At 58.1% G+C, this 20,742-nt stretch overlaps 1 protein-coding gene across 5 annotated transcripts in view; it reads left to right on the top strand.

The window, feature by feature from the left end:
- Nucleotides 1-20,742, top strand: part of SEPTIN9 (septin 9) — a 151,019-nt gene that overhangs the window by 36,347 nt on the left and 93,930 nt on the right. The window contains exon 1 of one of the 5 annotated variants that reach the window (XM_073885921.1): nucleotides 20,029-20,274. The exons of the other annotated variants lie outside the window; for them this stretch is intronic. Coding sequence (XP_073742022.1) covers nucleotides 20,220-20,274 — 55 coding nt within the window. The 5' untranslated portion in view covers nucleotides 20,029-20,219. Of the gene's footprint in view, nucleotides 1-20,028; nucleotides 20,275-20,742 lie in introns of those variants that run through there. 5 annotated transcript variants of the gene reach the window in all.

Below are 20,742 nucleotides of genomic sequence, written 5' to 3'. Positions count from 1 at the left end.
TCATGAGGATGGCTGGTACCCAAAAAACAGAGAGTAACACATGTTGGCCAGGATGTGGAGAATTCGGAGCCCTCGTGCTCGGCTGCTGGCAGCTGTGGAAAGCACCATGGAAGGTCCTCAAAAAATTAAACCTAGAATTCTCACACGCTCCACCACATCTACTTCTAGTAGGATTTCCCCCAAAGAATTGATAGCAGGGTCCCGCGCAGATATGTGGGCACATTCGTCGAAGGCAGTGGCCAGCGGGCTGGGGTGAGGGGAATGGGAAGTTAGTGTCTGAGGGGTACAGAGTTTCAGCTTGATAAGACGGAAAGTTCTAGAGATGGGTCATGTTGATAGTTGCACAACGATGTGGATGAACGTAATGCTGCAGAAACGCACACCTGAATATTGTTAAAAGGGTGAGTTCTGTGTTACGGATGTTTCACCACATACTCACGGAAGAGGCAGCTGTGGCTCTGGGGCTCAGGGGCAGAACATGATAGGACGGGGAGAACTGGGAGCACCAGCAGCCCTGCCTCACTTGGTCTGGGGCTCAGGCTGTGCTGGAGAAGGTGTGGCTGCCACAGAGACCCGTGGTCTCCTGGTGGTGAAACGTTCTTCCCGGAGGGTGTCGACGGAGTAGAAGCAGCTTATGGGGTGGCAGAGGAACTTCTGGAGGGTGTGGGCAGGTGGGAGCTGGTCCACAGGAAGTTTTGGGGGGGGTGGGCTGGGGGCCAAAGCCAGTGCACGGGAAGGAGTCTTCTGGGTGCCAGAGAAACGCTGTGAAGGGCAAGCACCACACTGCTCGGGCCCATGGGAGGCAGGAAGAGAAGCCCCTTCCTGGGGGCCGCCGGAGGAGCCTCGACCTGGTCTTTGCTCCCGTGCGGCGTGTGTGTCTGTGTGTGTGCAGAGGAAATGATTCACACCCAAGTGCAAAGGTGGGGGTCGGAGCAGGCAGCCCCAGGGTTCGAGGAGCCCAGGGGAGGAAACGGGGCTGGGCGTGGAGACAGGAGAAGCGACAGACACCACACCTAGGAGGCCTGCTGGAGATTTCTGCAACGCCCAGCACGGCGCTTCTGGAGTTCAGTCTTGTTTCATGAGGCCCGGGATCCTTCGAGGTGAAAGGAAAGGAAGGAAAACGACTTCCCCTGCGGGGGCGTGTGTGAGTGCGCGTGCGAGGGCATGGGTGAGTGCGCGTGTGAGTGCGTATGCGAGGGCGTGTGTGAGTGCGTGTGCGCACATGTGTGCACAGCTGTTGTTTCCATTTTACCATCTTCCTGACCACCAGCAGGAATGTCTGCGAAGCTCCGCACCCTGCCCTGTGCGGCGTGAGATGGGACATGTGCACGTGGGCACGCGGGCACACGCATGCGCGTGTGCACACACACACACAGAGTCAGGGGCGATCAGTCCTACAGATTGTACCTAGGCCTGGCAGGAAACTGGACTCTGGGAAACTTCAGGCCCCACCTTTGGCACAAAACTAAGCTTTTTGTTGCTGTATGTTCAAGGGAACAGAAAGTGGGGGGGGTGGGGCCGGTTTATGTGCAGAAGAGCAGATCCTGCCCCAGGCATCCAGTGCAGTTGAGGGCCCGTTCGGGTGGCTTCTGTCCCAAGCTCTGGGGGCCTCGGGAGGCGCAGCTGTGCCCAGGTCTGGAGTGGTCCCACTCCAAGTGGGGTCTTCTCCTGGAGTTCTGGGCCAGGATCATGGGGTTGCCACTGAAAGGAACCTTGGCCAGAACCCCGCTCAGTGGCTCCCCACATTGGCTGAGGGCAAGCGGCTGATTTAGTTTTCTGGGCAGCCTGTGAAAATACGGGGTCCAGGCCTACCGCGCAAACCCCAGTGTCTGATGAGGTGCTGACAGTGAGCGGGGCAGGGGGTCCCTGCCACAGGTGCTCTGGGAGCACGGGGCTGCCCTGCCTGTGGGGTGTGGGAAGATCCGCGTGTACTTGCTGACCAACAAAGCTCTGGGTGAACGGCCGCGTGACCTGGCGGATGAGACAGAATAGCGGATGCGGACTCTGGCTGCAGGAGGGAGGGGACACCGGCCATTTGGGCCATCCTTGCTCAGTCCCTGGACAGGTCTTGTGGCTGTCCTAACAAATGACCACAGACCCGGGGCTCACACAGCAGACACTCCTTCCCTCACAGTTCCAGAGGCCAGGAGTCCTCAGGTGGGGCTGGTTCCTTCTGGAGGCCCCGAGGGAGAATCGAGAATCCTCTCCCAGCTTCTCCCCGGTCTCCGGTGGCTGCCGGCCTTCTGCGACTGGCAGGTTCCCCTCTGCAGTCTCTGCCTCCAGCTCCCTAGGGCTGTCTCCCCCCGAGCATCTCTGTGTTCACACAGCCACCATCTCTTTCTCTTACAGAGAGACCAGCTTGTGGGTTTAGGACCCCCCTCTAATCCAGGATTCCCTCCTCCTAACTCCATCATATCTGCAAAGACCTTATTTACAAGTAAGATCCCTTTCACGGTTCTGGGCATTAGGGTTTCGACATACCTTTTTGGAGAACACAGCTCAGCCTGCAATAGGCTCTCTCTGTAGAGGGGCCCTCTCCGGGACTCAGTCGTGAACAGGACGTGGGTGGACGAGAGGGCCCCGGTGTGGGGTGGGGGGTACCCGCATGCTGGGGGGGGGGCTTGGAGTGAGTCAGGGCAGGGGCTGGGAGGGTGCTGCAGGGTTGTCTGCACAGGAGGGACAGAAAGAGAAGAGCTGCAGAGACGCCTGGCTGGCTCCGTAGAGCATGTGGCTCTTGATCTTGGGGTCATGAGTTCGAGCCCCACCTTGAGTGCAGGGATTACCTGGAAAAAGAAAAGCGCTACAGTCACTGTGTCTGAGTAGTTGGAGGGTCATCACATAGAAGGAGGAAGGGACTTAGTTTGAGTTCCTCCAAAACGCACCCCCGTGACCGGATACCTGGCAGGTCCCAGGAAGAGCAGTTTGACTCGTTACATAAAGAGGCATTTTGCCCACAAGTTGGATTTTCTGACTATGAAGCAGACCAGTTCACAAAGTAGTGAGTTCTCCATGCCTAGAAGTATTCAAGCGGGGACCGTGTGGAGATTGTTCAGGAAAGCTGTAGAAGGGACCTCTGCGGTTACTGCCAAGACCAGCTGTCTTATTTGAGGAGAACTTAACTTTCAAAGTGTAATGATGTGGGGAACATGCCTAAGAGGGAGGTGCCTTCCGCTTAGGCCCTACATATTCTGCTTTGTCTTTACGACTGGGGATCAGGCTGGGCTTGATCCTACAGCGCTTTCTCCCTGCCCCACCCCCTTGTCTTTGGCTGCCTCTGGTTCCTATGCAAATGGAGCCTCTACTCTGTGGCCCACCTGCCTGAGCCCCGACGACGTAATTAAGCTCCTTGTCAGACGGGTCTGGGGAAACGTGTGCAGATAGTCACACATGTGGATGAACACATGCCTCTTACTGCACGTGTGAGCACATCCCCCGTCGAGGGTCCCTGGTACAGGGCCCCCGCATCTGCTGCGCCCCTGGGTCTGAGGCAGCAGTCAGGAATGCCAACTTTGATGCTTGCCGTATGCCACGCTCTGTTTTAAGCACGTAATAACACGTGTCTTATTATTATTTTTTTTTTTTACCTATCTAGCAAACCTATAACACTTGTCTTGTGCTGGGCACTGTTCTAAGCGCTTTACAAATATGAACGCATTTTCATTTAATGATAACCCTTGGAAGTAGGTAATGTTATCCCCATTTTATAGATGAAGAAACAGAGGCATAGTGGGGTACAGGGATTTGCCCAAGGCCTGCCTCCCTCCCTCCTGCGCGCGCATGCGCGTGCACACACACACACACAGCCACCCATTCGGACACACGCTCACACATGTGCTCGATGGTGGCTGTTCTCTTCAGACGTGAAGCGGGTCTCGGATTGACCAGGACCCTGATCAGGTCTGGGTCTCACTCTGGCCTTGTTCTGTTGCCGACACTGAGGGCCATTCCTGTAGCCTCACCCCTCTGGTCTGGCCCATCTCCCAGGAACTGGATTTCCCCCAGAGTCCCTGCCCAGCCCGGAGGGAGGGTTCACTGGAGGTGACTGGTCAGGCTCAGACCCCCTCCTATCAGCCCCTCTGGTCACCGCTCTGCTGGCTGTGGGGTCGCCAGTCTTGCCCCTGGATCTGGGCACCCAGCAGCTGTCCGGGAAGGAAATGACACTTGAGCCTCCGGGAAGCTTTGGGAGAAGCAGCTGTGGGGACGTGTGGCCTCCTGCTACCCTTTCCCTGCCCCCGAGGACGGACACGGGTAGATCACCGCGTGAACGTTCCCACCGGGAGCGCCGGGCAGCGCGGGCATGATGCCTGCTGGTCGCACGTGCCAACGAGGACTCACCCTAGTCCTGTGTGCTGGCCCCCCACCCACCCAGCCCAGGCCAGTGCTGCCTACAGACACATTCTCATTGTCTCGCTGAGACCTGCTTTTTCACAAGGAGACAGAGGCCCAGAGATGTCAAGAAACTTGTCCAGATTCCACCAGCTGATAACTTGGCTGGGCCAGGATTTCTGCCGAGGGCCCTGCGACTCCAAAAGCCCAAGTTCTTCCTATGACATCAGGCCCAGGAAAAGCTCAGGATGTTTTTCCACAAGCTGATTATTTGGATGGTCTGTGCTGCTCGGCTCATTATAGTTGCTCAATAAAATGAGCTGAATGAATGGGTGGGTCCTCCGCTGCTGATCGGCATGACTGAGAGCTGATGGCTTTGGCCAAAATGCCTGTCTCCGTTCCCTGGCCCAGCATCTCCCTTTGGGGTATGTGACCTTGAAAATGGTGACCCTCTCCGTCCTGCCTTGGACAGCATCTCCAAGTGGCGTCAGGAGAGCAGCTGGGGATTACCAGCGCCCTGTTGCTGGCAGGCTGTGCGCCAGATTCCTGGCATGGATGCGTGGGTGATTGTCAGCCACATGTGTGTGGAGAGCTGAACATGTAAGGCTTGTGCAAACGCCCTGCCCCCGCCCCCCCGGCACAAGGCCCCTGGGTGGCTGCCAAGATTCTGCTCTGGAACGTTGGCCAACGGGGGGTCTTGCCTTGTGTCCCGGCTGTGGTGGCTGTTCATTTAGGTCACGGGGCTGTGTGCAAAGAGCCTGACCGTGGATTGTGGGTCATGCGTGTGTCCCATGCCCCTTCTACCTGTGACATCATGGGTGGAGACCCCTGCCTCTCGTCCAGTGGCTGTGGCATCTGAAGGGCCTGCCAAGGTGAAGGGCTGATGCAGGATCCGTGCAAACACTGGGGGCGGGGTGGGGGGGCTGTTTAGGAGCACTCCGGCCTCTTCCTCCCGTGGCAGGGTTCTGAGTATCCATCCTCAGGGGAAAACCAGCATCCGAATCTTTGAGTAATGCCGGGTGGGTGGCGTCTCCCTGCTGGTGAGGGCGTTCCTAGACCTAGATGTGATGCCACGCGAAACAGGGACTCTCGCTGCCCGTGAAGCTTTGCTCTGCAGAAGTGGGTAGCATCCCGGCCCCGTTAGTGCCCCCGCTCTGCAGGGATTCATGAACGCCCGCCACGTGCCACACAGCTTCTCCCGAGCATCACATGTACTGCGCACCTGGCCTGGTCTCCAGCCTGGTCTCCCTGGCTTCTAGAGCCTTCTGCAAGGACTCAAAGCCACAGCCGCTGCTGCCCTTGATTCTGTTTAGGGCCATACGGATGGACGTGGGGGTTGGACAGGCTGAGTTCACGTCCCAGCGGCTCCACTGATCCCTGGGGCCTGGGCAGGCTCCTGCCTTCCTCGCCCCTCTGCCGCCCATGGAGAAATTGGGGGGTTGGAGAGGCTACCTCTCAGCGGCTTCTCCAGGATTAAAGGAGGTGATAGCGCAGGTAATAATGTCAGAGTAATCATAAATGTAATAAATGCGGTGGGCTGCAGGGACCCGGCCCGCCCTCGGGAAGCGCTGTTCCTCCTCCTGTTTTTCGCCTGTTCTTGTTACTCCTCCTCCGTCTGTTTCCCCTCCCCCTCCCCCTTCTCTCTCCCCTCCTCCCTCCATCCCCCCTCCCCCATACACTACCACTAGCACTACAGTTCGGTGCCGCCAGCGCCCTCCTCCATTCCTGTCCTGTCTGGTTCTCTAAGTGGGGCCTGGAGGACAGAGAGGGGCTGCCCCACCTTGGGGGGCTCCCACCGGCCAGGCACTGAGCAGGACTGTATGCAGTCTTCAGCCTGCTTCTCTGTCCACACTTGGCCTGCTGGGGGCTGGGGGCAGCCTCAGGAGACACAACCCCGGAAAGGGGCTCTTGGACCAAGGGTCGGCCGTCAGGACAGAACCCTGGGGGGAGAAGGGTAGGCGCCATGGGAGGGGAAGCAATTGAGACATTCGCTAGTGCTTTATTTATGACTTAGGATGTTTGCCGGGTGACCGGAGCATAGCTGGAGAAGTTGTTGGCCAGAAGTCCAGGAGTGTCCACTGGGTGGCTGGACCAGGCTGCTGGGGGAACTCTCTGGGCAGGCAGATAAGGCGTGGGGGCAGGGGCTGACGTTCGCTTGACATCTGTCACATGCCAAGCACACCCCCCCCACCCCCGCCACTGGAGAACCTTCCAGGTGCAAGTGGGGAGAGGATAGTCAGGACTGAGAAGCAAGGGCCTTTGAACCCCTAAGGCACATGGTCAATAAGTATCCCTCTGACAGTCTTCAGAAGAAGAGAGAAGGTGCATCCACGCTTACAGGGCTGTGTTCCAACACGGGCTCTGTTTGGGGGTCTGCCCTTGCTCCAACAGTGGGTGTGGTTCCCTATACCTCTCTCCTCCCTCCATGGACTGTGAAAATGGTCAAACATGCAGCGGAGTTGGGAGCATTTTACGGTGCACACCCACATGCTCATCACTGCGATTCCACAACTGACGCCGAATTATGCTTGCTTTATCACCTCTCTGTCCGCTTATCCATCCTTCCATCCACCTTATTGTCACTTCTGGTGCATTGCAAAGTAAGTCACAGACATCCTGATTACCTACAGAATCATTGCCACATACTCCAGCCTCACTTTCAAAATTTCTCACCAATTGCCCACTCTGTATACAAGGCTGCTCCTTCCCCAGCAGGAGCACTGCAGACGGAGTTGGATGCAGCCTGGGTTCCAATCCCGACTCTGCTATTAACAGCTGTGTGGCCCTTGGCAAACCATTTTGCTTCTCTAGGTCCAGCTATAAACAGGGTTCACCTGTATGTTATAGGTAATGAGAGCTACCAATAACTAAGTTCCTATTTTATGCCAGACACTTACTGTCACTAATCCCTTCAATCTAGGGATTGTCGTTCCTACAGACGGGGGAATCCGTGACAGCTCAGAAAGGTGAAGGAACTCGCTGGGGATCCTGCTGCCTGGTGAATGGCCACCCTGGGTCTGCGCCCAGCGGTCCGACCCGGAGCCCAGGCCTCAGCTCCTACTGATGTTCTAAGATCATGCTTTGTCCCTGAAGTGGCCAGTTCTGTTCTAGCTAGCACACAGCTCTTCGTGTTGGTGACCTCTCAAGATCTCTGTCAACACAGAACTTTCTAGAGCAGTCCCAGCCTCCTACTCTGGGCGTGTATTTATTTGGTGTCCTCTCTGCCTTATGTTAATGTTTGTCCTCCGTTAAGCTCAGAACTTTATTTTCCAATTTCAAATACACAAACAAGCCAACGAAACAAATCTTGGGTGAACTAGACTGTTCATTTTGCTGTGATTGTATCAGACTCTACCAGGGGCTGAGTGCATAAAGCTTAGATCTCTGCCTTGCCTTCAGGGAGTTCCCAGACCGGCGGGATGATGGGCACACACCCTGTCGGTCAGGGAGCTGTCTGGCTGTGTAACAAAGACTGAAACACAGAGGCTTACACAAGAGAGAAATTCACTTCTCTTCCACCTCCCCGTCCAAGGGTAAGCAATCGTGGTGGCCCAGCACAGCAGGGACATGGTGTGCTGCTGCTTTGCTGTTCTGCCATCCTCAACTGCAGCATCCATCTCGTGAAATAAGATGGTTGCTGTGGCTCCTGCCATTACATCTATGCTCCCGCTGGGGGAGGGAAAGGGGCAGGAGTGCCCTGAAAGTTAAACACTTCAGCTCCCCTCTTGCTGGCCAGAACCTAGTCACATGGCCACTCCTAGCCGCAAGGGCACCTGGGAAATGTATTCTTTAGATGGGCATCGATAGGTCCAGCTGAAACTCTTGTCACTGTGCAAGAAAGGGAGAGTAGGTATGATGGAGGGCACGTAGGGTCTGTGCCACACTTGGTAAGTACAAAGTGGTGGCCAGCCCTGTGGCAGGGATCGCTCCCGGGAAAGGGGAGACTGGGAAACAGTTCATCAAGGAGGTGACATTTGTCCTGAGCTTGAGGGGCAAGACAAATATCTTCAGGTCAGGAATGGCAATTGTCTTGGCATGCGTGCCGCCAGCCACCTGTCCTGAGGCTGGGGCAGATATTGTCGGTCGATCAGCATAGCTGTCTTTCTCCCTGAGCACCGAGCAGCCCCGGAAACCTGCCCCGCATCCCCCCCGGTGGGCAGGCGACTGGCTAGGCCTGCCAGTTGAACCCCATCAAGCCCTGCTGTTTTGTAAGGCAACGGGGCACCATGGGCGTCTCACCCGCGCCCCCAAAACGAATCAGCTGCGGCTGTCTGACCGTGTCAGCTAGCAGTGGGCGCGCCTCGTTCCCACTCTGTGTCCAGTCACGTCCTCTTGGTGGCTTGAACTTGGCCATGGTTGGACCATTTCCATCACGGCCATTGGCAAATGTGATAAATCAGGCATTTTCCCGCCACCGGGCGGGCCGTTAAAACATTCACCAGCACGCCGCTGCATCAGCCCTGTCTTTCTTCCTTTCTTAACCAAAGTCTTCCTGAAAGGTCTGAGCGCTGTTCTTCGTTTTAATGGGGGTCCCACTGCACAGCGCTTCCCTCCTTTTGAAGACCTTGCTTTGCCTTGGGGTCACCGTTCTGAGTGTCAGCTCCTCCCGCTCAGAACTAAGGTCATGGCGGGGAGTGGGGAGATTCGGGAGGCCTGTGGGATTGACCGCGGTTGTGTGGTGCTGTTGTGTCCCGGGCACCTGAGGCTTGGCTGGATGGGGTGGGCACCAGGGAAGCCACATGGTTCTGCAGAAAGGGGACCCGTGTTCGGAGATCTGAGGTCCCCGACTGGACAATGCTAGCCTCTTCCTAGATAGATGATCGAGATCATTCATCATCGAGTGGGAACCTCTCAGTCCTGGGCCTTGCACACCCTGCCGGCCCAGAAGACCACATGCGCCACGTAGGCTCCGTCTGTTTCCTTCTCTCCAGCCATGGGGTGGGCCACGGCCCTATTGAGATGTGCTGACATCTGGTGATTCACTGGTCTGGAATGTCCGCGCTTACCTCCTTGAAAATGATGCCCCTGGTACCAAAGGCTCCACTTGGATTCATGTGCGGGTCTGTTCTCCACTGGTGCTGTGGCTTCAGCTAACCCCCGGACCCCGCCTGCCCCGCCTGCCCCGCCCTGGGGGCCGTGCAGCTCCAGATGTGTGCTCACTTGGGCAGGAGCGGCAGGCCCGGGGCCAGGTCTGCGGCCCTGTGGCTGGAAAAAACCGCAGAGATCCAGACTCTGTGGTCTCTGAGACCAGTGTAGACGTGGCCCCCTCTGGCATATCTCCACCCTGTCCCCGAGGTGGGAAATTTCTCTCTGCTGGAGAACAGCTGTTAGGACAAGGTAGCCCATCTGGCTGGCAGGATGGCTGGGGATGGACAAGGGCATGCTCATTGCCTCCTTCCTCCCCTGGCTGTGTTCTTCCCGGTGGCAGGAGAGGAGTGTCACCCCCGCAGGCTGATTCCTGGCTTCCTCCAGCGAATGGTCCAGGGCAGAGGCTGCCCTGATCACTGGGAAAACTCACAGAAGGGTCCGGAAGAGAGTCCCTCCAGCCAGGGGTTCCTGGGAGGCTTCTGAGAAGTGGCATCTGAGCCGAGTACCTGAAGGCCATGGGATGCCTGGGTGGCTTAGTCAGTTAAGCGTTTGACTCTTGATCTCTGCTCACGGCATGATCTCAGGGTCGTGAGTTCAAGCCCCGCATTAGGCTCCATCCTGGGCATGGAGCCTACTTAAAAAGATGAAAAAAAAAAAAAAGGATGAGCTGGCCAAGGAGGGTGGCAGGGGGGCTACCACACAGAGGGGACAGAAGAGGACAGGCACAGAGGTGTGACACTGGCTTGTCCGGGAACTAGGAGCAGCTGGGCAGGAACAGGGGGCATGGGGACAGAGGCCCTGGGATGGCCTTGGGGGGCCCTGCTAGGCTCTCACCATCTTGAGCAGGTGAAGGTCAGATGTGCATTCTAGAAAGAGTGTCCCCCCAGCAGCTCTGAGTTAGGCTGGGAGGAGCAGACACCCTGGGCAGGGAGATCAGCTTGGGGCCTGCCTGCACGCTTCCTTCCCCAGAGCCTGCGGCCACGCGTGTGAGGGAGCCCGAGTGTTTAGTAGTAATGAAAGACAGTGACACCCCAAACCTGTCTCTGACTTGGGGCCATCCCGGAGGTGCTGGGGGGACTGCTGGCCCTCAGAGGCCTTGGGCTGTCTTGTCCCTCTTCCCTCTGGCCAGTTCCCACGTTGGTTCACCCCCTCAGCTCCCCATCTGCAGGAGTCTCCCGGAAGACTGTCTGTCCCCACGTGGGCAGGGCCACGGCTGCCCAGATGCCCAGGGAACCAAAGAGACACACAGGGGCCTCCGGATATAGACAGTCCAGGGGAAGCCTCTGGGGGTGCCCCCCGCCCCCCGGCCTCTCCACTGGGCAGCCTTTGTCCTTGGGACTGGTCTATCTCCTCACAGCCTGGCCAGGGCTGGTATCCCCCTGGTCAGGGCCCTCAGCCCAGCCTTGTCATCTCGGTGAGTGACTCATGCTGGGGGGGGGCGGGGAGCAGAGCACCAGGCGGGGTGTGTTAATAGCAAACCCATTACGTCCCCGTCCCTGAGGTCACTTCACACGAGGGACAAATGGTTCATTGAGGTTGATTTGGCTGCCGGCTGGCCCCAGCAGCACTGGCAGTGGGGAGATTTCATTATCCAGGAAAGCAGTACCAGATTGTTGGGAGGGGGCCCAGCCAGGCTCCCTCCCACACAGAGCATTCTGTTCCCGAGGCTCCGGGCCAAGACCCAGAGGCAGCATCCCAGGTACAGCGGGGCACAGTGGCCACCCTCCCCTGGGGGTCACACCGGGCCAAGGGATGCATCCGGGGGTACACAACCTCCTCTCAATTCCTGGTGGGCGGGATCGGGCAGAAGAATCCAGCCCACAGGGATATTTTGGATACCGACGCCGGGCCCTTTGTCCCCAGATGTTGTGCTCTCAAGTGTCTCCTGAGTGAGCCGGCTGGCTCCTCTTCTTTCTTCTCCATCCTTCTGTGGAGGTATAGAGAAGGTGACGCATGGCCCAAGATGCTCAGTGGAAGTGAGGAGGAGGAGGAGAGGGAGAGGCTGGGGGCTGGGGACCTGCCGGCTCAAGACTGTCCCAAAATACGTGTGGCTTCCCGCTGAGCCCCTAGAAGCCTGGTACGGACAGTGGCCCGGGCACCCATTCTTCTCCCCTCCCCCCACCTGACCCCGGGTGTGCCCCTGCGCAGAGTTCCCAAGTACCCGGGGTCCTGGGGTCGAAGGCTGAGGAGGGGCCCGTAGCCCAGGGGTTTCGAGATACTTGCTCCTCCCCTGGCTCCTGTTTCTAGGAGCCCCTGGCTCACTGGCTGGCTTCTGGGGACATTTCCCCACAGCGACCAGCTGATGGGGAACCAGTTCTCTTCCAGGCCCCACAGCAGGCCCTGAGCTTTCCCGGGCTAGCTTCTATAGTCAGGTTCCCACTGTTGCCAGGGACACCTGGGAGCTGATGTCCCCGTAGGGGCCCCTCCTCCAACCTTCCCTGGGGGCCCGCATCTCAGCCCCTTCCTCAAAATGGAGGGCCACATGCCCCAGACTCCAGGCCCCTAGAAAGGCTGCTGGCAACACATACTTCTGCATCTTCTTTCCACTTTTCTGGGGTTTTTTGTTTGTTTTTTTCACTTTTCTATTTAAGTTCTTTTTTTTTTTTTTTAAAGATTTTATTTATTTGACAGAGAGAGACACAGCGAGAGAGGGAACACAAATAGGGGGAGTGGGGGAGGGAGAAGCAGGCTTCTGCTGAGCAGGGAGCCCGATACCGGGCTCCATCCCAGGACCCCGGGATCATGACCTGAGCCGAAGGCAGATGCTTAATGACTGAGCCACCCAGGCGCCCCAAGTTTTTTTTTTTTTTAAGATTTTTATTTATTTCTGAGAGAGAGAGAGAAAGCACAAGCAGGGAGAGGGAGAGGAAGAAGCAGGCTTCCCGCTGAGCAGGGAGCCCGATGCAGGGACTCGATCCCAGGACCCTGGGGTCATGATCTGACCGAAAGGCAGACACTTAACTGACTCAGCCACCCAGGTGCCCCTCACTTTTCTATTCTTGAAAAGAGTAGAGTTGATACCTTCTTCCATGGGCAAAAACAATAGTCAGGCAAACTTTAATTCTCTCCCTCACTGCCTCCCGCCCCCACTCTGTCTCTTTCTAGCTCTGTCTTTTTTAAACAGCCCAAACTGGACAAAGACCAAGTAAGCAGCATTAATAGGCACTGAGCTCCCTGTCACTGGAGGTGTTCAGGGGTAGGGTGGATGGGCATTTAAGGGGTGGGCATTGAAGGGGGATCCCAGCAAGGGCTGTGCATGCCCCATAAGCCCCGAAGACCCTTGTGAGAGGGTGAAGAGGAAAGGGGGTTCCCCCTTTCCTGCCCTTCCTGTGTTGACGGCTGCCACTCTGAGCCTCAGCCCGCTTTCCTCCCACCTGCTTGCTGGCTGTCTCCTGTGCAGTGGGCAGGAGCACTGTTAGGGCATGTGGCCCGAGTCCAAGGGGGCAGGCGGACAGGCAGCTCCCTGGGGACAACGTCTCCTCGGTCACTGCGGCGACTTTAAAAATAAGTTCAGCCACAGAGGGCCTGTTGCCCTTTCTTCTCTGCTCGGATCCTGCTCAGATGCTGTTGTTCCTGCTGACGTGGAGCTGGGGGAAGGCTGGTGACTCAGCTCTTGTCCCCAGACTGCAGCAGTAGTGAGCTGCCTCCAGCCTCTGAGCCCTCGGAGCAGGGTGCCTGCTCGGGAAAGGCAGTGAGGCGGTCAGGACACCCAGGGGACAGCCTGTCCTCTCGGGTAGGGTGGCCTGGCCAGGTGTCCTGGCAGCGCCAGGGGTGAGGCACAACCACTTGCTGCTTTGAGGCTGGGTGGGTACCAGGCCGGCCCCTCCTTTGAGGCCCCTGTGGGACTCTGGAGCTCCTGGGAGGGCAAGAGTATTTGTTTGTTTGTTTTCTCCCCATCAGCTGGGGTGCAGGGGATGCTGTGTGCCCCCAGCTCATCTCTGTACCTCTAGCCTCTGCTGGCGGTCAGCGGGCTGGGGACTCAAGTCCCTTCCAAAGCCCTGTTCTGGGGGCTGGGGTCAGAACGGACTGTGTGAAGAGGGAACGCATCAGGGATACAGCATGAGCCATTGCCTTCCTCCTCCCCCTTCCCAGCTGGGTGATCACTCGCCAAGCCCATGGTGGGGACCCAGGCATCTGAACCCGCTAGCCAAGAGCCCATTGGACATGCCAGAGCCCCCGAGTTGAGCCGGTGAGGAATCACCTTGGAGGGTCACAGCTTCCGAGCAATCTTCTGCACGCCACCCCGCCTCACCCCCCTCCGTGTTAGCAGCCACCGCCCCTGCCCTGCCTTGGCTCAGGTGGTCCCATTGGCTTTCATGTCCCTGCAGGAAAATTTACAAGTGAAATGGAAAATGGGAGGGCCAGGCAGGGCTGCAGGCCCCCTCAGGGCCAGGCCACGGGAGCTGCAAGCTGCCGGGGTCCTGAGCATCTGTCAGCGGGGCTGGGGGGGCCGGGGCGGGGCAGGGGCGGGAGGCCTGCAGCCAGGGAGCAGGGAGCTTGCCTGGGTCCTGCTGGCCGGCAGCTTCCTTCTGTGACTCGAAAGCATGAGTTTAGAAGAGTAATACTTTGTTTAAAAAGCTCCCTGCCTCAGAGATAAGGCCCGGGCTGCTGTGGTCAGAGTTTGCTGTAAATTTTCTGAACAAAGCAGGCTGGGGCGATAGCTGGGGAGTCTGGAGAACAGATTAATCATGTGCTAAGAAAACGGCATTCCCCTTTGAAGTGAAACCTTATGGTTGCATTTAAGCAGCCAGGCAGATGGTGTAAGGGTGTTCTGTGGCCTACACACTGATTAAATGTCAGCTGCACCCACAGACAGGCTTCACGGGAAGATTCACAATCCGGCAGCCCGGGAGACTCGGTGGTAGGGCTCCAACGGTGTCACAGGGCCATATAAAGGGAGACGGGGTCCTGGCACTTGGGTCCGGGTGCAGATGGCGCCCTGCCTGTCATCCTGAATGCTGGGGCTGGGGCTGGGGCAGGTCTGTGTGGTGGCTGGTGGGCATGCAGGGAGTCCGTGTGAGTTCTGAATGTCCCCCCCGCCCCGCCCCCATGGGCTGATTCCCCGTCAGGAGTCACCATGACCCAGCCATCCTGTGAAGGAAACTGAACTTTGTCATTGCAACAGGGATCTGGCAGGTGCTTGGGGAGTCCTCCTTGCGTGCCTGGAGGCGAGGAAGCAACTGTCTCAAGGGGTCTCCTGGGGGCCCCTGGGATGGTGGCTCTGATATTTAAGACAGAAATGACAGACAGGAAGCCAGCCGGGGGGACACCTTAGGGACGCTGCCCAGGCAGAGGGAACAGCTGAGGCATATGTCCTGAGGCAGAAGGCAGTGTGAAGTGGGCCAGTGAGTAGACCAGGTGGGCAGGGGCCTGGGCATGTGGGACCGTGGCAGCCAAGGTAAGGAGTCTGCACTCGATTCTAAGTGTGAACGGGGCCATTGGAGGTGACATAATCTGATCTTTAAGCTTCACTGAGATCTGAATGGAGGGGAGCAAGAGTAAGAAGCAGGCACCTCAGCGAGGAGGCTTTGCAGGAATGCAGGAGGGAGAGGGTGGCGTGGAGCGGCCAGTTCAATTTGGAGGTATTTTGTGAGCAGTTGTTAAACACCACCATTATTAGAAATTTAATCACAGCAGTATGTAAAAAACATAATTAATATTTTGTGGAATGTATATAAAATACAAAATAAATTATGTATAAATTATTGCTTAAAATTAAATACCACGGAATTACCATATGATCCAGCAGGTTCACTTCTGGGTAAATGCCCAAAAGCATGAACGCGGGACTCAAGGAGACATGCGCACACCCAGGTTCCTAGCAGCCTCATTTGCAACAGCCAAAAAAATGGAAGCAACCCAAGTGTCCGTCGACGGATGAAGGAATAAACAAAATGTGGTGTGTACGTACAATAGAATATCAGCCTTAAAAAGGAAGGAAATCCTGACACTCGTGACCACATGGATGAACCTTGAGGCCATTATGCGCAGTGAACTAAGCCAGGCACAAAAGGACAAACACTATGATTTCACTTGTGTGAGGTTCCCTAGAGCAGCCAAATTCACAGAGACAGAAAGTAGAGTGGTGACTGCCGTGGGCCGTGGGAGCAGAGGGGCGGACACAGGGACTCCTGTTTGATGGCAATAGGAGTTTCCGTTTGGGAGGATGACAACAGTCCTGGGAATGGTCGGGACTGATGGGTGCCCAACAGCGTGAGTGCGCTTGATGCCATTTTGCTGTACACTTAGAAGTGGTTAAAGTGATAAATTTTATGTTATGTATGTTTTTAGCACAATAAAAAATGCATTGCGCTATTAGAAACATCATACTATAAAACAAAGTTATCTGTTAGATTTATATAATACAAATTACAAGTAATGACATTACAAACAAAGGTGATAAATACACAGAACTCACACTTCCCAAGTCTTTCAGTACATTTTAGTATATTCTCTGTGTTTTGGAGCTCAGCATCGCTTGTCCTATCTGTACGATAGAAATGCTACACCGTGACGGTTCCTTCCCAGAGCTTCCCTGCTGGGCCTTCAGTGGTGTCACACTGGTAGCTCAAAGTTGGCCAGGGTGAGGGTATTTACACCACAGAAATGGGCAAATGCTACCGAATAATCAGGTGTTTTTTTTTTTTTTAACCCCCAAAGTGCCGGTTGTTAAACATTAGGCAGCATGTACCACTGGGGGGGGGGGGCTTGGACCTGAGTTGGGAGCACTTGAGGTCAGCAGCAGCCCGACCCGTAGATATTTTGGAGATGGAAACTCACTGATGGCCTGGATGTGGGGGTGAGGGAAACGGGACCCAAGGGTGATGCCAAGATACTTGGCCTGAGCCACTTGGTGGATGGAGGGACCATTTACAAAGATGGCGGACTGAGGGAGCTTGGGGGCTGTGGAAGGTCGGGCAGCTGATGGATCCAAGGCTCTGGAGCTCAGGGAGGCCCTACTGTGCGCCAGGCCTGGGCAGGGCCGAGACCATGGGTGCCTGTCCTGGTCTTTGAGGAAACAGATGGTCCACTTAACAGAGTGTCCTGGCCAAAGGCCTAGGGCAGCCGGGCAAAGAGCCACTGTCCTCCCTCTGCTCCCCAATCCCCACATGGAGCCCCGGGTCATGGATACCGAGGTTGAGCCAAATGGCTGTTTCCGCCCATTGACTTCCTCCCTCCCTCTCTTTCCCAAGGCTCATCCCACCAGGGCCTGACCCGTGGGGTTTCTCTCCAGGCCTGCTCCTTCCCATTCCCAGAGAGGTTTAGAACTGGACTTCATATTAGACCTTTCTTGCCCATCCCTGGCCCTCAGGTGTTATTAAAACTTGCTGCTTGCTGTCAGGGTTTCCCCAGCCCCCCAGGAGGTCCCCTCAGGACGGCCACCTGCTGGGCAGCGTTCCTTACCTGCAGCAGGTTGTGCAGCTCATACACATCTTTGGGAGGTGCTGGTGGGGTCGAGGTCTGTAGAGCGTCTGGGGGTCACCATTAACAAAGGACCACACTCGAGGGGCTTAACGCAGCAGAAAAGTCTTCTCTCACGGTTCTAGAGGCCAGAAGCCTGAAATCAAGGTGTCAGCAGGGCCTCGCTCCCTCTGAAGAAGGCTCAAGGGAAGAATCCTTCCTCTTCTCTTCCAGCCTCTGGGGTCCCAAGTGTCTCTGGCTTGTGGCCACATCCCTCCAATCTCTGCCTCTAACTTCACATGGCTTCTCTGTGTCTCCTTTTTGGCCTCTTACAGGGACACTTGTCATTGGATTTAGGGGCCACCCTAATCCAGAGTTAGCTGATCTACAGATCCTCACCTTAATTACATCTGCAGAAATCCTTATACCGAATTGGGTCCCATTCTGAGGTTCGGGTGGATGTGTGTTTTTGGAGCACCCATCACAGGTCTCATGGGGGAACCTGGGAGGCGGGTCGCCCCTCCAGTGTCCCCTCTAATCACACTTTCCCCTTGGGCCAGACCTACAGTCTTGCCTTCCCCATGGCCTTGGAAGAGGGTACCACTGCAGAATGTGGACGCCTTGTGGTTCTCTTTTTCTTGCCAAATTTAAGCTCACTTTCCTCTCTCTGCTGCTACTCACTTTACCTGCCCAGCGCCCCTGCCAGGAATGCCCGTCCTAACCCCCCTGCCCCGCCCTGACTGTTCTGCCCTGAGAAGGGGCCTAGGGACCCCTCACCTGCCCCTCAGGATCAGGCCTACTCTGCGGACCGGACGAAGCCATCAGAGGTGATCAAAGGCCGGGCTGAGACAGGCAGGGCTGGGTGCACGATTTCAGCAGGGAAAGAGAAGGCCGAGGAGCGGCCGGATTGTCTTCGAGTTTGGAGAAGGTGATTATTATGTGAAGGGTGGTGCCCAGCTGTTTCCCATCTCCTCTGAAGACAGAAAAAAAAGAGGAAATAAATGATGTACAATTAGAGCAGTTGGTTAGATACAGGGGCGAACTTCCTGGCTGGGAGTGTGGCCAAGCGCTGGGCAGGGTTTCCGGAGGGAGCACGGGGAATCTCCTTACCTGGAGGTGTCAAGGCCTGGCAGCCGTGGCCCCGGTGGTTAAACGGAAGGCGGGGGTATGGACCGGATGGCCTCTAGAGTGCAGTCATGCCAACATGGGGCACTTTCTGGCTGTGGAGGTTGGTTCCCTCCTGCCATTGTCCTTTAGGTTCCCACAGGGGAGCATTTTGGCGAGGCGTGCACCCTGGCTGGGCTCCCCGAGGAGATACGCCCACGTCTGCTCAGCTCCACTGTGAATGGACATGAAGAATGCACAATAAGTTGACCCTATGCTAATCTGGTGGAACTCCATGCCCGCTCTCTGGGAGAACAATCGCATGGGTGTGTCTACACTCACCAGGTGCTTTTTATAAAAACACTGGCGAATAATGCTGTGGACCAGCATCTTCTCAGGGGCCTGGGTAGTTAGGTTGCTTCGCAGGGGCAGTGGACCACCAAACTCCCCAATACTGGGTGGACAGGTGGCCCGGAGGGCTGGGCCGTCAGGCAGGCCTAGGTACTGGCTTTCCAACGTGACATGCCAGGGCCACTGGGAAGGCCATCGGGGTGCCCTCCATGGCAGCCGTGACTCCCTTCTTGAAACCCGGGCTCCCAGGCAGAGGAGGGTGTGTGCGCATCTGAAATGTCTGTGGTTTTGCAGTTCCATGTCCACAAACTCCCTTAGTTGAAAATAGTTCAAAATATCCAAAGCATGAGGGAGGGAGTGACTGGTTTTCTTAAAAAGAAAGGACTCGATTTCATCTACTTGATAAAGCCAGCCAACCCAGTGTGTTCTCTGAAAGAGGTGGGGAGTACCTGGGATGGCAGTCGGGCCTCCTCATCCCCTGCCCATTTGGGATCTTTCCAGACTAGGGGTGTGGGGGACTGGGAGGGGAGTGGCAGTGATCAACCTGAGACCCAGGACCAGCTCTCAGGCACTCCCAGGCCTCACACAGAGGACAGGCACCAGCGGGGAGGGTGTGTTCCCCGCCACGGACTCTCACGGGGCCTGACTTCGGGCAGAGGTTCTGGGTCTAAGATAATGAGGGGGAGAGTAGGTTGGAGCCCAGCGCCCAACTAACTAGCAGGGGGAGTGGAAGGGAGGCCCCCTCCGCTGTGGGGACCAGCCCTGGGGGGCCCTTCCTGGGGGCTCCATCCTTTAGCTTTGCAAGTTCCAGCCCGTCCTGTTGTCTCCAGCCTGGAGGGACCTGCCTGCCGTCCTTGTCGGGGACAGAATTTAATCAGTGTTTGGATGGGCACGTGTAGAAACGGCTGCCTTGGAGGGCAAGACCAGGCCTGAGGTACAGCGGAGATGGGGAGCCCCCTTTCTCCCATTACGGAACTCCTTCCTTCAGATCCTAGGGAATATCGTCGCCTTACCAGGGGGAAAGACCATGGTGTATGCTCTGCCACCAAGCTGCCCCCCTTATTGTGGAAGCTGGAGGTGGCACCTTTCCCTGGCTGTTCTGGCAGGGGCGCTCCTTCCTTGCTCCCCCCCCCCAGGCTGGCACCTTTTCTGTCACCTGGCTCGGAGGGTGCAGCAAGTGACCCCGGGGGTGGACGGGTAGGGATCGGGAATCGCTGGAGGGTCGCCCCCCCCCGGGGGGGCCATGTGATTCCTGCGCTCGCCCCTCGCTCCGCGGCTCCGGGCCGACAGGCGGGGGTGCCCCGGCCCGGCAGCTCGGGCGCTTAACCCTTGCAGCCGCTGAGCGCGGGAAGGCGGCGGCGGCGGCGGCGGCGGTGAACTTTGTTTGGCTGCGTAAATAAAACCTCCCTCAGGAGGAACCCTGCGCCCCAGGGAAGGGGAGGAATCTCTTCCCCCCTCGGCACCGCCCCCGCGCCGCCTCCCGGCCCCCACATCCGCCCACATCTGGCCGCGGCGGGGCGTCCGGGGGGGAGGGGCCGAGCCGCGTCGGTCGCCGTCCCCGGGGCGCGGGCCAGGCGGGGAGGAGCGGGGCGCCGCGTCGGGCGCCCAGGACTCGGCCTGTCCCCGCGGCGTCCGCTCGGGCCCCAGCACCCCCCCGCCCCCCCGCCAGGCCCCGGCCTTGACGGGCGGGCTGAGCAGCCAGTGCGAGCCGGGGAGGCCGGGCCGGGTGCGGGAACCTGATCCGCCCGGGCGGCGGGGGCGGGGCGGGGCGGGGGCGCGGGGAGCCGAGGCCCGGCGCCCGCCCGCCTCCCCCATTCATTCAGCCGAGCCCAGGGGCCGAGGGGCTCGGGCGGCCAGCTCTGCTCGGCGGGAGTGCGGGCTCAGGGCCCGGGCCGCCGGGGCGCTTCCTTGCCGCCGCCCTCCGCGCGCCGCGCCGCCCGCCAGCCACCATGTCCGACCCCGCGGTCAACGCGCAGCTGGACGGGATCATTTCGGACTTCGAAGGTGGGTGCCGGGCGCGCCGCGGACGCGCGGAGGGGCGGGCGGGAACCCCCGAAGGGGCGCCCTCCGGCCGCGCGCCCCCTGCCCCGCGCCCCTGTCGCCTACGTGGAGGACCCGGTTCGGGGGCCCGCGCGCCTTGGCGGCCCCCGCGCTGCCTCCCGGCTTCCTTCCTTTTATTGTATTTGCCGAGCGGCGACAGTCCCCTCGAGGGCTCGCGGGGCGCCCGCGGAACTGGCCGGGGCGCGCGGCTCCCTCGCGGCCGTCGCTCAGTCCCCTCCCCGCGGCGCTCCCCGTCGGGCCCTCGGGCCCCCGCGGCCCTGCGGCGGGGCGGGGAACCGGTCATCCGCCTCTGCGTCCTGCCCAGAGGGCGGCTGCCCTCCCCCACGCGTTTCGGGGCCGGACCGAGCCGAATTCCGGCGGGGGAGGACGCCGAGCGGACCCGGCTCGGGCCGGCGGGGTCTAGAGGGGGGC

The sequence above is a fragment of the Callorhinus ursinus genome, unplaced genomic scaffold (assembly GCF_003265705.2).
Source record: "Callorhinus ursinus isolate GAN/ISIS: 27379988/994484 unplaced genomic scaffold, GSC_fseal_2.0 scaffold68, whole genome shotgun sequence".
Classification (NCBI taxonomy): Eukaryota; Metazoa; Chordata; class Mammalia; order Carnivora; family Otariidae; genus Callorhinus; species Callorhinus ursinus.
Note: the sequence above shows the minus strand (reverse complement) of the source record. Positions and strands in the feature narration are given on the sequence as shown.